Raw genomic sequence first — 15,869 nt, forward strand, 5'->3', positions numbered from 1 at the left:
TTTGACAGTATTGGTATGATGATACAGCGTGGATAACGTGCACAATTGTGTTACGATTCAAAAACGTTATTGTTCATCAGACGAAACAAAAGCATTTCATTTTCACATGTGTGTAAGTCAAGGTGGCGAGAAAGGCAAGATTCCATATAAAAAAAAAATTAATGAATGGGAATAGGAGCAGGCTTCACTCAATGATTAAATTTAAACTTTAAGAATGCTGGCCTGATGATTAGAATATATAACGTTAAACAGGAAAGAGGCCGCACTATGCATAAATTGTTTTATTTGCACAAACGCGTTTCGGCGCGTACCTTCTTGAAACGCGTTTGTGCAAATAAAACAATTTATGCATAGTGCGGCCTCTTTCCTGTTTATATATATAAAAAAATTAAAATATACATAAAAAAACAATATTCGAATAGTAACTTCAGCATTTCGAATAGTATTGATTTTTTTTATATTCGAATTATATTAGAATTTAGGAATTCGTTCCAACAGCCCTAATTTGCACGGTTTTGCGTGATATGATAACTTATAAGAGATTGTTAGATTTAATCAGCGTGATTTACTGCAATGACAGAACCAGACAAAAGTGGATGTTTCTTACTCGTTCAGATGACATTTTCCGGTGAAAATTATTATGTTGGTCATACTTCCAAAAAGAATAATCTGTGATTCTGAATGCCAGTATCGACACCGGCGGTGACTGACACACACACTCTCCTCAAACACTGTGTTCATCCGCGCTGTGCCGTGCCGAGGGTGTCGAAGTACAACTCACGTAAAGTTGATAATTCTGCAATTGCAGATTTCGAAGAGAGATGGCGACAAAGAGGAAAAACTGCGGACTGCAGCTTTAACCGACCATCGCACGCAACTTGAAAAAAGAAATGTCTATATCGTAGTCAGTAGAAGAGGTGGCGGCGCAACAATAATGATCAGTCTGTAATCCCACCCTTTGAAGCGGTACTAAACTGCAGTGGAAAAGCGAGCCGAGTCGTACCACGACAAAAGCGGCAATAGTTGTGCAGGGCAACTACTAACCAATAAAATGAATAGTAATCGTCATTTGATTATTGATTGACGTCTTCGCTGTGTTTGGAAAACTTTTGCCAGTTACGTCACATTACAGTTGTGAATAAACCATTTCTTTGGACAATTATCAAATGAATTGAAGAAATAATGGTCTGATTAATTGATGATTACTGAAATCATTAGTTGAAGCCCTAGTGCAAACTTTGTTTCACAAAAAATAATTTGAACGAAAGGAGCCATATAATATGGCCTTGTAAGAAACATTACGGTCACACTTTAGTTTAGGGTCCACTTCTTATTAATAGTTAGTAAGGTAGTTGTTATTTAGTTTAGGTATTGGGTGGATTACCTAAACTAAGGTAAAATGAAAATTCTGCCATTTACTCACCCTCAAGTTGCTCCAAACCTGTATAAATGATCACAAAAGATTTTGAGGGATGTTGGAAACCAAACAGTCGATGGGCCCATTGTGTTTTTTTCCTACTCTGGAAGTCAGTGTGGCCTATCAGCTGCTGGGTTTCCAGTGTTCTTTTGTGTTCAGCAGAAGAAAGAAACTCATGCAGGTTTGGAACAACTTGATGACAACAGAATTGTTTTATTTTTGGGTGAACTATCACTTTAATCTGCCCAATACCTAAACTAAATAACAACTACCTTACTAATGATTAAAAAGCAGTAATTATGAGTTTATTGAGGCAAAAGGCATAGTCAATAGTGAGAATCGCACATTAGTGACATTTTTAGGTGAACTATCCCTTTAAGAGATGTAGAATAAGGCATTAATATGTACTTTATAAGTACTAATAAACAGCCAATATCCTAATAATAAGCATGCTAATAAGCACCTAGTTGATAGAGAGAATTGGACCCTAAACTAAAAGTGTTACTAATGATTTTTAATAGACAGTTGCAGTCTTGGTGTTGGACTGTTGGTTCAGTGGGTAATGAATATAAATCATCAGAAACCACTATTGCAATCACAAAGGCTTTTCATATGCACAATTTCCCTCATTAAAAACACCTTTCCCCCAAACTAGAGATGCACCGGCCAATGTATCGGCCAGCAACCGGCATCGGCCGATAAAAGCTGAGAAATTTCATATCGGTGCATCTCTACCCCAAACTCTTGTCCGACGCTGATGATTGAGTGAGTGAGTCCAGCGCACACAGAGACGTGCTCATGTTGAAGCGCCGCTGGTGTCTGTCTGTCACTGGTGTTAATGGTCTGAACATTAATAATTTGGTTTATTTGACATCTCTGTCTCTTCTCTGTGTTGATGCAGCCGCAAAACCGGTCAGTACAATGTCCAGAGGAGCAAAGGCCCCGGCAAGGCCCCGTACCAGCGCTGCAGCTCGCAGGACTCTCTGGACGAGCAGGTCATGGTGGACTACTTTAAAGAGCTGGAGATCATCCAGCGCAGCGGAGACGCGGAGACGCAGGAGGACGAGCAGCTGAAGGTGGCCGACGGTGAGAGCGAACCGCGTCAGAATGAGCTGTGACTGTGTTTCACCTGTGGAGCTTCTTACAAAATGATTTCTGGATTATTACATTGAATAAATGTTAAAGGAGTAGTTCACTTCAGAATTAACATTTCCTGATTTACTCTCCCCCACATCATCCAAGATGTTCATGTTTTTCTTTCTTCAGTCGAAAAGAAATTAAGGTTTTTCAGGAAAACATTCCAGGATTTTCTCCATATAGTGTCTTCAATGGGGTCCAACGGCTTCAGTGCAGCTCCAAAGGCTCTACATCAGCAATAATGTCTGGCCCGGCCGCACACGCAGCCAGAGTATTCAGATCACGGCTGGTTCTGAAATAGATTACTCACAATCACTTCGTCTTTAGTGCCTTCAAAATAAAAGTACGAGAACGTTTTTGCAGCAATGTTTTATTTTGAGATGAATTGAGAGCTTTTAATTTGAAAAGTTCTGAACGACATTCAAAAGAGTCTGTGGATCGCTTCGTTACAGAGAAGACACACCGGCTTTGCATTCACAAAACTAGGTCGGATGAACGCATGGTTGTTCCCATTCTTCTTTGTATGCTCTATTTTCGCTGTCAACTTTCGTCTTTACGCTCTTTGATAGTGCCATTTTCTCTCACTAGCCAGCTTAAATGTTAGCATCACTCTGCACACGACGTGTAACTTACCTTCAGCACGCAAACAATACAAAAAAATGCAGTTTAGTACGTGAGGATGCCAAGGAATAGTTCTGAGTGTAGAGGTCCGAAGAGTCCGAAATTCGCGTCTGACATTTTCACACGTTAAAAAATAAATATGACATCATGTTTTGTCAATCACGTTTACACACTGCCTCCGAAACTTTCGTCAGTCATAAAAATATTTGGATCGGGTTCGATTTTCTGCGTTTTTCGCATCCGAAGCGAGCATTGTGAATGGTGTTTTGACAATTCAGAGCCACCGAATGACGAATACGAAAAAACGCATACGGAAATTTCGGACTCGGTGTGCAAGGACCTTAATAGTAGGAATAATTGCAAGGAATAATTTTGAGTGTAAAATAATTATTACAATAAGTTAGGCTCCATTGTGTAACAAGCAAATTATAATGATACACATTTATTATTCACAATATGGAAAGAGGAAATAAAACCTGCTCAAATAAAACTCAAACATGCCATTAATGGGCTTATTCAAGCTTATTCGAGTTATTTTTAGCCGTTCCGCGTCTCCCACATATGTGACCCTGGACTACAAAACCAATGGGTCACATGGGTCAATTTTTGTAAATTGAGATTTATACATCATCTGAAAGCTGAATAAATAAGCTTTCCATTGCTGGATGGTTTGTTAGGACAGGATTTGGCCCAGATACAACTTTGGAAAATCTGAGGGTGCAAAAAAAGCGAAACTCCCCTTTAAAGTTGTCCATTCATGTTCACGATTGTGCTGCACTCACTCACAAAAATAAATGTTTTATATATTTATGGTAGGAAATTTACAAAATATCTTCATGGAACATGATCTTTACTTAATATCCTAATGATTTTTGGCATAAAAGAAAAATCAATCATTTTGACCCATACAATGTAGGCCTACTGTTGGCTATTGCCACAGATACACCCGTGCGACTCGTGACTGGTTTTGTGATCCAGGGTCACATGTGTGTTTTAGCAAGGCGGTCTGTGTTGCAAGTTGGTGAATGAAGATATTTGCCAGGTTACGTGTCACTAATGCTTTATTAATTTATCCAGGGTAAAACCAGGACACCGCCACACAAATGTGGCTTTTTGTTAATGCCTGTCCTACTACAGGATTTAACTCAGAGTAACAGCTCACTGCCAGTTACAAAAGACACTGTAACTGTCACAGGCAATTATAGTTGCATTTTTCATCAATTCTTTCATTTTCAATTTTCAATTTAAGAAATAAATTATCCTTTGACTATGTTCTGGCCCGCCATCTAGCTGCGAATTTTTTTTTTGGCCCCGATGCAAAACTTACTTGCCGACCCCTGACATACACGATCCCAGCCGAGGAACAAGAGTCTTATCTAGCCAAACCATCTGACATTTCCCCTTAAAAAAACAACAAAAAAAACAAACCTTTATATACTTTTTAACCACAAATGCTCGTCTTGGACTAGCTCTGGGATGCGACACACATTACGTAAACACGTTGAAAGGTCACGCGTGTTCCGGTTCAGAAATATAGCGTAGGGCGAAAAACTTAAATTTTTTACCTTTTAATTTTTTTGTTTGACTTAAGCCCCGTACACACCGGGACGAATATCGGCGCGCGTTATTCGTCAGCGTTTTTCAACGCGTTTTTTGTGTTCACACCCAAGCGATTTTCGCTGATGATGAGCCGAGTGAACATGCAAATTCATTCCCTGACATTAGATGGCGCTTAATGTAAAACAGAAATAGTCCTATTTTGTAGTCGCTGTGGCGTTTGTCATATAGTTCTTTATGTTCCGACACCAACGAGACCAGCAGCTCTACATTCATCTGGCCTCGCATCTTCCTCGTCTTATTTCTTCCTGGCAGTGTAGACCATAGATATCCATAATAAAGGCCATTGGCCAGCAGCGCGGACAAGACATCTAGCCTTTATTATGGATATCTATGGTGTACTAGACGCTACTTGGCACATCTTCTTCGCCGTTGCGTATGTGTGCTCGGCAAGACCGTTTTGTGTTTGAGCGCCCCCAAGTTGTGTTTAACTGTAACTTCAGAAGCTCCAGACACGTGAGCAAAAGCGCCAATCTCATTGGTCGGATAGTTTTTGACGCGGCGCGTTAAACCAAAAAAACGAACCCGAGGCGTTTTAAAAAAAATTACGCTTTTACGCGTGGCGTTTTTCGCGTCGGTGTGCACACTCACATTGGCGCCCTTTGTTTAGTCACGAGGCGTTAAACGTCGGCGAATATCGCGCGCGAAATTCGTCCCGGTGTGAACAGGCCTTTAGTCTTTTCACACACTAGGTCTGTACCTCCGGCTACGTCACGCGTGACCTTTCAAGCTGATTACGTCATGTGTGGCGCATCGCAGCTAGTTCAAGATGAACAGTTGTGGTTAAAAAGTGTATATAAATGTTTTTTATTTTTATTTTTTTTTTGTTATAAAATGTCCGCTGGTTTGTCTAGATCAAACTCTTATTCCTCGGCTGGATCGTGTCGAGACTTTGAAGCTGCACTGAAACTCACATCTGGACCTTCGACCCATTGGACCCCATTGAAGTCACTATATGGAGAACAATCCTGGAACGTTTTCCTCAAAAACCTTAATTTCTTTTCCACTGAAGAAAGAAAGACTTTAATATATCTTGTATGACGTGGGGGCGAGTCCATTATCAGGAAATTATTATTCTGATGTGAGCTAATCCTTTAACTTTGGGATATCGCATAAAGAAACGCTGGAGGGAAACACACAAATTCTAAAAAATGATGCACTCAATGGAGTCAGATAATTGTTTTATCCGATAAGAAGACATGCGCATAAAGTACGATGGAAACCGAATAAATCTCTCGATGCGCATCAAAAAAGTCATGTGACTTTGCATGATGGGACGGCATAACTGGAGCAAGCAGTGGGCTGATCTCACTGCACAGGATCTGAAATGTTGTTTTGCTCAATCTGAAATGCCCGAACATCGTCAAATCGGATAGTTGGTGCCAGTTTATCAGGAAGTGATGATTTTGTTCTCTTGGACACGTGGAATGGAAATGCTGCCTTATTCCCAAATGTTTTATGCCATATTACAATTTTGCACAAGTTAAGTTCGCAACTTTGAATGGAAACAGAGATATTGAATCTAATTACATGAGAAGTATCGCATTTAAATTCAAATGATAATTAATCTACACCGTAAAGCAACACTGGTTTACAGCTGCACTTCAGGTTCCATCACTGATATACTATTATAATATTGAATTATTATATATAATAATATTTTAGTTATTTTAGTACTTCAGTACGTTAATTCAAAATACTGCCTTTTTAGCAACTAGCTGAAATAAAATAAGTTTGTTATATTTTACTTCGTTTCAGTTCATGCTTATTTTATTTCAAGTAATGACTTTTTTAGTTTAGTTTGAGTTAACTCTGGGTCATTCTGTCAACTCATTTAGAGGTCCCTGGCTAAAAATTCAGACTTTGATCATTTATTTTCTGGTGAAAGACATGCATAAATGAAGAAGAAAGCCAAAATATTAAATATCATGGATGAGTATTTACTGAGTAATCCACTATTTTATAGAGGAGGGTCAAAATGACAATTTTAAAAACTATTTTAGAAAGATGGCAGCATAATTATTTTATTTTTACACTGAGATTGGTGGTTTTATTAGTAAAATCTCTTGACTTTAGCTATTTTTGTTGCATTATATGCCAATGGTTACATTTTTGGGCACATTATTTGTCCTTCAGACATTCCTCTTTAAATATAAGTATCAGCTGTTTGAAAAATGACCCACATTTGATTTTCCACCATTGAAAAAAATTGGTAAAGTTCAACAATTTACTCACATTTAGATCCGCATTTCTCTGTTAATTAATCATATTGGGCCTTAAATATACAAGAACCAAAAGAACAGTTTGTTAAGAACCAAAATCTAAAAGGATACTAAGATATGTTAAACCCTTCTTGAGTTGCAGGGATGCAGACTTTGGGGAAAACTGTTTTCCTCATGGAACTGTCACCGTTGGCATATAATGCAATGAACATTGCTAAAGTCAACAGATTTCACTAATAGACCCACCAATCTCTAAAATAATGATGCTGCCATCTTTCTAAAGTCATTTTACCCTCCAGTGATTTGGCTTTAAATCTCAGGACAAATTATAAGTTTGACGCCCCCATAGTATATTCAATACATATTTATTAGGGGTGGCACGGTTCACAAAACCCACGGTTCGGTTTGTATCACGGTTTTAGGGTCACGGTTTTCGGTTCTCTACGGTTCTTGTTGTAAATTTTTTTTTAAATCTTTAACACTCCAGAAATGTACTTCAGCATATGATATATAGCTTAATTATCCACAATTTAGGATACAGTATTAAAAAAAAATGTATATCATGCACAAACTGAATTTGACTTGACTTTAAAGGGGTCATATAATGGTACATGCACTTTTACAAGTTGATTGTACTGAAATGTGTGTTGGCAGTGCCTGTACACAACCATCATATAATGATAAAAATCCATCCAGTGTTTTTGTTTTAATCTCCTTATATGTTTTCCCCTGCCTCAAATCAAGGCGTTCGACCGTGTGACGTCACACGCTCGGAAGCCCCTCCCACGATTGTTGATTGACAGCAGCGTTTCAACACAGACCCGCCCTCGCTCGTGAGGGAGCTGTCAATCATAGTCTGCGCGGACCGGCACGGTCATTGTTGATATGCTGGAGCACTGTCTATGAGCAGAATGGCGTCTAAGCGATTGTGGTGTTCTGTTCTTGGGTGTAATAACGAACACAGTCATTTTAATGTTCCTAAATCCGAACCGCTGAAGACGCAGTGGCTGAGTTTGTTTTCGAAGGGAATATTCCCCACGAGCAACGTCAATGCTCTCATGTTTGCGCGAATCATTTCTCACCAGACTGCTTTATAGACGAGGGTCAGTATAAAGCTGGATTTGCTAAGCTGCTGCTCATGAAAAATGGATCGGTAGCTGCTACCAGATATTCGTGTTCCTGCTGAACCTCCAGAAGAACGGAAGTGAGTGTAACGTTTTATTAAACTTTATATTAATATATTAATCTTTGTAAATCGCTAGCTGCACGCTTCACAATGAATGCGTCTAAGGTTTACACTCAGGGTACATTACGGCATGTTTTCTATGTACGACGTTCTCAATATAATTCATAATCCCACGTTTATACTGAACAACGCGTTATGGTTATTGAGTTACAAATGGTGTACACCAGAGCTCTGGTGTACACACAGAACAGAGAGGCGGAGTCAGCAAAGCTCATTATCATTTAAAGTCATATGCACTGAAACGGCGTGCTGAAAACAGAGCTGTTTTTGACCAGGTAAAATAAGTGTTTTCTTACAATACTAATGAGAATTTTTAATTAAAGTATATTACAAACTTTTAATTTAGACCCTAAAGAATCATATTAGCTTATACAAAAATGGCATTATATGACCCCTTTAAGCACATTATTGGGACCATCTCCGAGGAAGTTAGGTGAGATTTTGATACAGCAAGAGAGAAGATATTGATGACATGCTTTTCGTTTATTTGGCAAAAAAAGGAGAATGTGTATCACTATCTCTACAGGAACTTATGTGCATTTTTAGCACACAAAGATTGAAATTAACTCTCATTTATCAAACTGCCAACTTAAGTGTAGAGAGGAACTCTTAAAACTCTGTCTTTTAAATAAGTCGAAATACATGAAACATAATTTACTATAATTAGGCTATAGCAATAGCAAAGGCCATAATCTTAAAGTGAAACATAAGTTCAACCTCAACACAAAAAACAGTCATCAACAATGCTTCTATTCCCTGAGAGTGAGGATACATTTTTTTCAATCCAGCCTTCCTTATCTCTCCCACTTCTCCGCGTGCCGTGACCTGCAGCACTCCATACTCCACCTTTACTGGCGTGTTCGACTTGAACCGGCGCTGCACAGAGCGATTGGATTATGACATCAAAGAACCGCGAGAGTGATTGAAAAGCATACGGAGCCGTCGTGCTCGCGGTACTTTGATGTCATTCACCGATCGCCCTGTGCAGCGCCGGTTCAAGTCGAACAAGCCTCATGTGTATGTCCACACGTCTTATTTCGCGCGAAAAGGAAACACACGTCTAAGGTCACATACGGGCACGAGGCTACAGTGCGCATGCGTCGAACCGTGACAAGCGATCCGAACGGTTCGGGTGTTTTTTCATGTACCGTGCCACCCCTAATATTTATTAATGATATTTAATATTTTGCCTCTTATCATTGTCTTTCTTTAGAAAAAATGTGAACAAAATCATAAATTTGAGCTGGGGAAGTTTCTGAAATGAGTTTGATTTGAGACGGGGTGACCCTGCTGTAAACGGCTTGAGTCATCTGGACTCAGTCTGTGTTGTGGATTACACTCAACAGATTTTTTTCAAACCATTGGTGATTCATTCACAACATTGTTTTGGGTTGCTAAGCTCCAATGTAAAAGTCTTTAAAGATTGTGATGACAAATGGGTTCTTGTACAATTTCATCATGTTTTCTGCTGAGTTCAGCATGCTATGCAAAGCAAGATTAAAACATGACTTGCACTTACACTTCTGCCAGACCGCTGGCACACACAGCACACGTGAACAGCGTCAGCCCTCGAGCAGGGTGTGCCTGGATCCCCAATCCTTAAAGGGATAGTTCACCCAAAAATGTCAATTCTGTCAGTAATTACTCGCCCTCATGTTGTTCCAACCCCGTAAGACTTTCGTTCATCTTCGGGACACAAATTAGGATATTTTTGATTAAATCTGAGTCACACGTAGGCTCACTATTGGCCGACGCTGGTCGTGTGTGTGATGCGTGTGACGTACGACACAGAAGTTACACTACGTGAACTCACTCGAGGCCCACAGAGAAGGAAATGAAGAGTTGAATAAAGACGTTATTTTTGTTTGTTTTTTGCGCACAAAAAGTATTCTCGTCGCTTGATAAACTTAAGGTTGAGCCACTGTAGTCACTCGGACTATTTTAACGATGTCTTTCATAACTTTTGGGCCGGCCAGTTTCGATCCCTTAAGAAGCCTATGGAGGAGTGATCCAGCTCTCAGATTTAATCAGAAATATCTTAATTTTTGTTCCGAAGATGAACGAAAGTCTTACGGGGTTGAACAACATGAGGGAGAGTAATTACTGACAGAGTTTACATTTTTGGGTGAACTAACCCTTTCAGTGTTGAACTTCATATTAAATGTCTTACATTCTCTTTTACCTTTAAATAGAAGGCCATAAAAGGGCTTAGAAATCTTGAATAGCAATTGCAAAATTAGATGGACTGAAATTAGATCTGTCACTTTAAAAATGGAAATAGAGCATTCAAATTGTCTACATTTTAAATGGAAAATTCGACCATAATGGTTGACCTGTTGACTTTATACCAAAAGTTAAAAGTTTTGTAAAATTCTTTCAATTTGTCATAGTTTAACACATACAACTGTACCAGCATGCAGCAAAGTGTTTATGCTACGTTTGAATTTTTTTTTAACCTAAACACATTGCTCAAGGCAGTGTACATGTGGCATTGTTTGTTTATATTCCTCCATGTGTAAGGACAATAGGCGTAACTTACAGGAAGAACCCACAATTAAAACCACAGACCGAGATCATCGTGGACGCTCAGCAGGAATTGTTTGGCCCCGAAAGGAACCGCAAACGGAGACTTCCTCAACTCCTGTGAGCGACTGCATTGTGAAGTTACCGGAAGAGGAAGATATTTCTGTTTCCTCTCAGAGCTAACTTAACGTCTTCCTCCTCACCACGGCTGTGATGGAAATAAAAGGTGTTAAATCACTGAGGAAAATAACAAGAATGATGGCCTTAGTCCAGCTGACAGCGAGTGTCAACATGAATCCCAGAACACCTGGCTGTATTTCACTCGGTGTCAGAGGTGTCCAGGCCATAGACTGTAAAAAAAGATGGACGACGGACTTCACTCTCTTCCATTGTAGAAAAGTGAAGCCGCCAAAGTCCCAATATTGCGCAGTAGAAACGGTTAGTACACTCATTATGCCAGCGTGAAATAAACAGTTATGGAACTGGACCGTTAGAAACAAACTTTGTTGTGTTATTTTCATGTTATCACTGTGAAGCTGCTTTGATACAATCTGTATTGTAAAAAGCGATAAATAAAGGTGACTTGACTGTAGAAATGAAAGCTTATGCTCAAATCTCCTCCCGAAAATACCCCAAAAAGTCAGTTGGTGATCACAGCTGTCAATCATGACGTCACATCCCCGTTTTTATAGCATCAGATAATTAACTAGGACCAAACTTATTTAAAAAAATGAACTCTAAACTTACATCAGCGTGATTTAAAAACTACCTAAAATGTTAGAAAACATCTTTGGAAAAAATGTATTTGAAGTGTAATTTGATTGTTTAGTTTGCCTCACGTCCATTAGACTTCATGGGAGGGCGGGGTTTATGAACTATACTGGGACCAGCCTCCAGGGGGCGATCGAGGCGCTTTGGCTTCACTTTCCAGCACTCGTGCGGCACGCTGGGTCCAGGCTTATCTTCTCTTCTGTCCTGTGTTGTTCTGCAGAGGGGGAGCAGGAGGAGGCGTGGCTGATGGAGGCGGGGCTAGCGACGCTGTTCGACGAATCGGCTTCAGGCGGCGAGGACAGCATCGCTCTGCTGTCGACTCTGACCCGAACGCAAGCGGCCGCCGTGGCGAGGCGCGTGGAAACGCTCAAACAGACGCTACGCAAGCGGAACAAACCATATACTGTCCCAGATGTCCGAGAGATCTTTAAACCATCACCTGATTCACAAAGTAAAGTAAGAAAACGCTGCACATTAGTGCTGTTCCTGCCCCTAATACAGTAGGTCATGTGTGAATGAATGACCACCCGTCTAGAACAAAGATGTATGAACGCATTCCGGTTTGTAATTTAGCTTTCTGAACAGCATCTACAGTATGACCGCATTTACAAAGTCTTGATGTTGTTTCAGGCTCTACTAGAACATGTTTTCCTGCTTGAATGTTGATTATTTCCTCATATTCTCCATTGTTGCGGCTCCTCTCTTCCCAGTCTGTCTGTAACGCTCTGTTTACTTCCTGTCTCTATGAAGCCCCTCCTTCTGAAAAGCACACTGATCCAGCCGACCAATCAGAGCACAGTGTGTTGGATTGGTCAAGTGCTTCGAGTGTGTTTGGGAATTGTCCCGCCCCTTACCATAACCAGAGGTGTAAAGTCCAGGGGTCAGAAAGTAAAAGTCCTGCCATATGTTTATTCCACCCATGCACTCAGCCAACTGATTTGACTCATTAGTTCTGTCTCCGGGCTGAAGAACTGTGCTAATTAGCAGATCCAGGTGAAAACTTTTACTTTCTGAACCTGGACTTTACATCTCTGACCATAACCACCGGTTTAACACACTACAAACTAACTCAACCAGGCCCCGCCCATTTATTCTGCGTATGAATTATTATAATGAGGAATATTGTGACGTGTTCGTTCCCGGAAGAAACTCAAGACTACAATGGAGGCGTTTCAGGAGTTCAGAAACACTGACACTGATATAGAGAAGAACTCCTTTTCAAGCTCAAACAGCAACATTAAAGAAAAATTTAACTTGCACTAGTGTAAATGACGAAGAGCTTTTTAACTGCATAAACCAGTTACCAACCAATGATTTGCTTGACTGGGGTAAATGTAAGAAGAGACATTTTGAATCTGTGAATTAACACAGATCACTGTGCCTGTTTATTCTTCTCCCAAATGGTTTTATTCAGTGTAAAGCATTGACATGTGATAAAGCCTTAGGGTGAAGTTCATGCCGGACGTCCAACTAGTGACCGGAGCTTTCTGACATTTTTTTACAGGCTGTTAACAGTGTCACGAATTACACAGTACTTCCCTATTAATAAACATTTCAGCACAGTGTAATGAATAACTGAGAAAATTCCAGTTTGAAGGATGTGTGATGAACCACAGACGTCATTTACTGTGCCATTTTGAGGAAAGGCATAAGCTGTGATTTATGTTTCTGCTGGACGCTGCACTAAATAATGAATTTTGATCATTCAATTTTGATTAACTTTACATTTACTTAACTAAGCAATGCCTCAGATGCATTCACTGAAGCAGAAGTACCACTGGACATGAACCAAACAAACAAAAACTTAGAAACTAGTGAAATAATTCAGCAAATTTTAAAATGAAATGAGCAGCGTATCAATCTGAGTGAATGTAAGAATGGGCACAAACGAAGCCTTATGATCATGTTCTCCAGTTTGCTCTGAGACACACTCCAGCAAGAACATTTTGCCGTCTGAAGAAAGCAGAGGTGTGGGGGACTCGTGACTTGAGGCGAGTCCTGACTCGAGTAGCACATTTAAAGGAGCATTTCACCCGTGGGAACATTAATCTTTATTGAAAGTGGGTCATACATGTAGTCGAAATGCAACATAAATTTCGAATTTGGTGCGTTCTTGACCGAGGAAAGACAGAAAGTAACTTTAGGGCGCATTTGCATGGAAGACAGCAACTACCACATTGCTCGAGCCAGTCCGGGCTTCTATTCCCAAGACTTTCCAAATCCTCTTCCTCCATATCATATCGAGTACCTTCCGCCATTGTCGTAACTTCACATCTAGCTCCACAGCGCCTGTTAGCTTAGCTTCCAAACAAGATGGTGGATATTGCTTTTAGTTTCTGCAAGTGACGTCCCACCCCCTGATCTGTAATAGGTCTGTAGCGTGAGTGGGTCCCACCCCCTGATCTGTAATAGGTCTGTAGCGTGAGTGGGTCCCGCCCCCTGATCTGTAATAGGTCTGTAGCGTGAGTGGGTCCCACCCCCTGATCTGTAATAGGTCTGTAGCGTGAGTGGGTCACACCCCCTGATCTGTAATAGGCCTGTAGCGTGAGTGGGTCCCGCCCCCTGATCTGTAATAGGTCTGTAGCGTGAGTGGGTCACACCCCCTGATCTGTAATAGGCCTGTAGCGTGAGTGGGTCCCACCCCCTGATCTGTAATAGGTCTGTAGCGTGAGTGGGTCCCACCCCCTGATCTGTAATAGGTCTGCAGCGTGAGTGGGTCCCGCCCCCTGATCTGTAATAGCTCTGTAGCGTGAGTGGGTCACACCCCCTGATCTGTAATAGGTCTGCAGCGTGAGTGGGTCCCACCCCCTGATCTGTAATAGGTCTGTAGCGTGAGTGGGTCACACCCCCTGATCTGTAATAGGTCTGCAGCGTGAGTGGGTCACACCCCCTGATCTGTAATAGGTCTGTAGCGTGAGTGGGTCCCACCCCCTGATCTGTAATAGGCCTGTAGCGTGAGTGGGTCCCACCCCCTGATCTGTAATAGGCCTGTAGCGTGAGTGGGTCCCGCCCCCTGATCTGTAATAGGCCTGTAGTGTGAGTGGGTCACACCCCCTGATCTGTAATAGGTCTGTAGCGTGAGTGGGTCACACCCCCTGATCTGTAATAGGTCTGTAGCGTGAGTGGGTCACACCCCCTGATCTGTAATAGGCCTGTAGCGTGAGTGGGTCCCGCCCCCTGATCTGTAATAGGTCTGTAGCGTGAGTGGGTCCCACCCCCTGATCTGTAATAGGTCTGTAGCGTGAGTGGGTCCCACCCCCTGATCTGTAATAGGTCTGTAGCGTGAGTGGGTCCCACCCCCTGATCTGTAATAGGTCTGTAGCGTGAGTGGGTCACACCCCCTGATCTGTAATAGGTCTGTAGCGTGAGTGGGTCCCACCCCCTGATCTGTAATAGGTCTGTAGCGTGAGTGGGTCACACCCCCTGATCTGTAATAGGTCTGTAGCGTGAGTGGGTCCCATCCCCTGATCTGTAATAGGTCTGTAGCGTGAGTGGGTCCCACCCCCTGATCTGTAATAGGTCTGTAGCGGGAGTGGGTCACACCCCCTGATCTGTAATAGGTCTCTAGCGTGAGTGGGTCCCACCCCCTGATCTGTAATAGGTCTGTAGTGGGAGTGGGTCACACCCCCTGATCTGTAATAGGTCTGTAGCGTGAGTGGGTCCCGCCCCCTGATCTGTAATAGGTCTGTAGCGGGAGTGGGTCACACCCCCTGATCTGTAATAGGTCTGTAGCGTGAGTGGGTCCCGCCCCCTGATCTGTAATAGCTCTGTAGCGTGAGTGGTTCACACCCCCTGATCTGTAATAGGTCTGTAGCGTGAGTGGGTCCCACCCCCTGATCTGTAATAGGTCTGTAGTGGGAGTGGGTCACACCCCCTGATCTGCAATAGGTCTGTAGCGTGAGTGGGTCCCACCCCCTGATCTGTAATAGGTCTGCAGCGTGAGTGGGTCCCACCCCCTGATCTGTAATAGGTCTGCAGCGTGAGTGGGTCCCGCCCCCTGATCTGTAATAGGTCTGTAGCGTGAGTGGGTCCCGCCCCCTGATCTGTAATAGGTCTGTAGCGTGAGTGGGTCCCGCCCCCTGATCTGTAATAGGTCTGTAGCGTGAGTGGGTCCCACCCCCTGATCTGTAATAGGTCTGTAGCGTGAGTGGGTCCCACCCCCTGATCTGTAATAGGTCTGTAGCGTGAGTGGGTCCCATCCCCTGATCTGTAATAGGTCTGTAGCGTGAGTGGGTCCCACCCCCTGATCTGTAATAGGTCTGTAGCGTGAGTGGGTCCAGCCCCCTGATCTGTAATAGGTCTGTAGCGTGAGTGG

The 15,869-nt window shown here is 42.0% G+C and overlaps 1 protein-coding gene across 3 annotated transcripts in view; it reads left to right on the top strand.

Moving 5' to 3' along the window:
• Positions 1–15,869, top strand: part of arhgap18 (Rho GTPase activating protein 18) — a 54,168-nt gene that overhangs the window by 23,485 nt on the left and 14,814 nt on the right. For all 3 annotated transcript variants that reach the window (XM_056261318.1, XM_056260544.1, XM_056260619.1), the window contains 2 exons: positions 2,319–2,503; positions 11,775–12,010. In XM_056261318.1, coding sequence (XP_056117293.1) covers positions 2,319–2,503; positions 11,775–12,010 — 421 coding nt within the window. The remainder of the gene's footprint in view (positions 1–2,318; positions 2,504–11,774; positions 12,011–15,869) is intronic.

Source organism: Rhinichthys klamathensis, unplaced genomic scaffold (assembly GCF_029890125.1).
Source record: "Rhinichthys klamathensis goyatoka isolate OS25496 unplaced genomic scaffold, OSU_Roscu_1.1 h1tg000001l_1, whole genome shotgun sequence".
In the NCBI taxonomy this organism is placed as follows: Eukaryota; Metazoa; Chordata; class Actinopteri; order Cypriniformes; family Leuciscidae; genus Rhinichthys; species Rhinichthys klamathensis.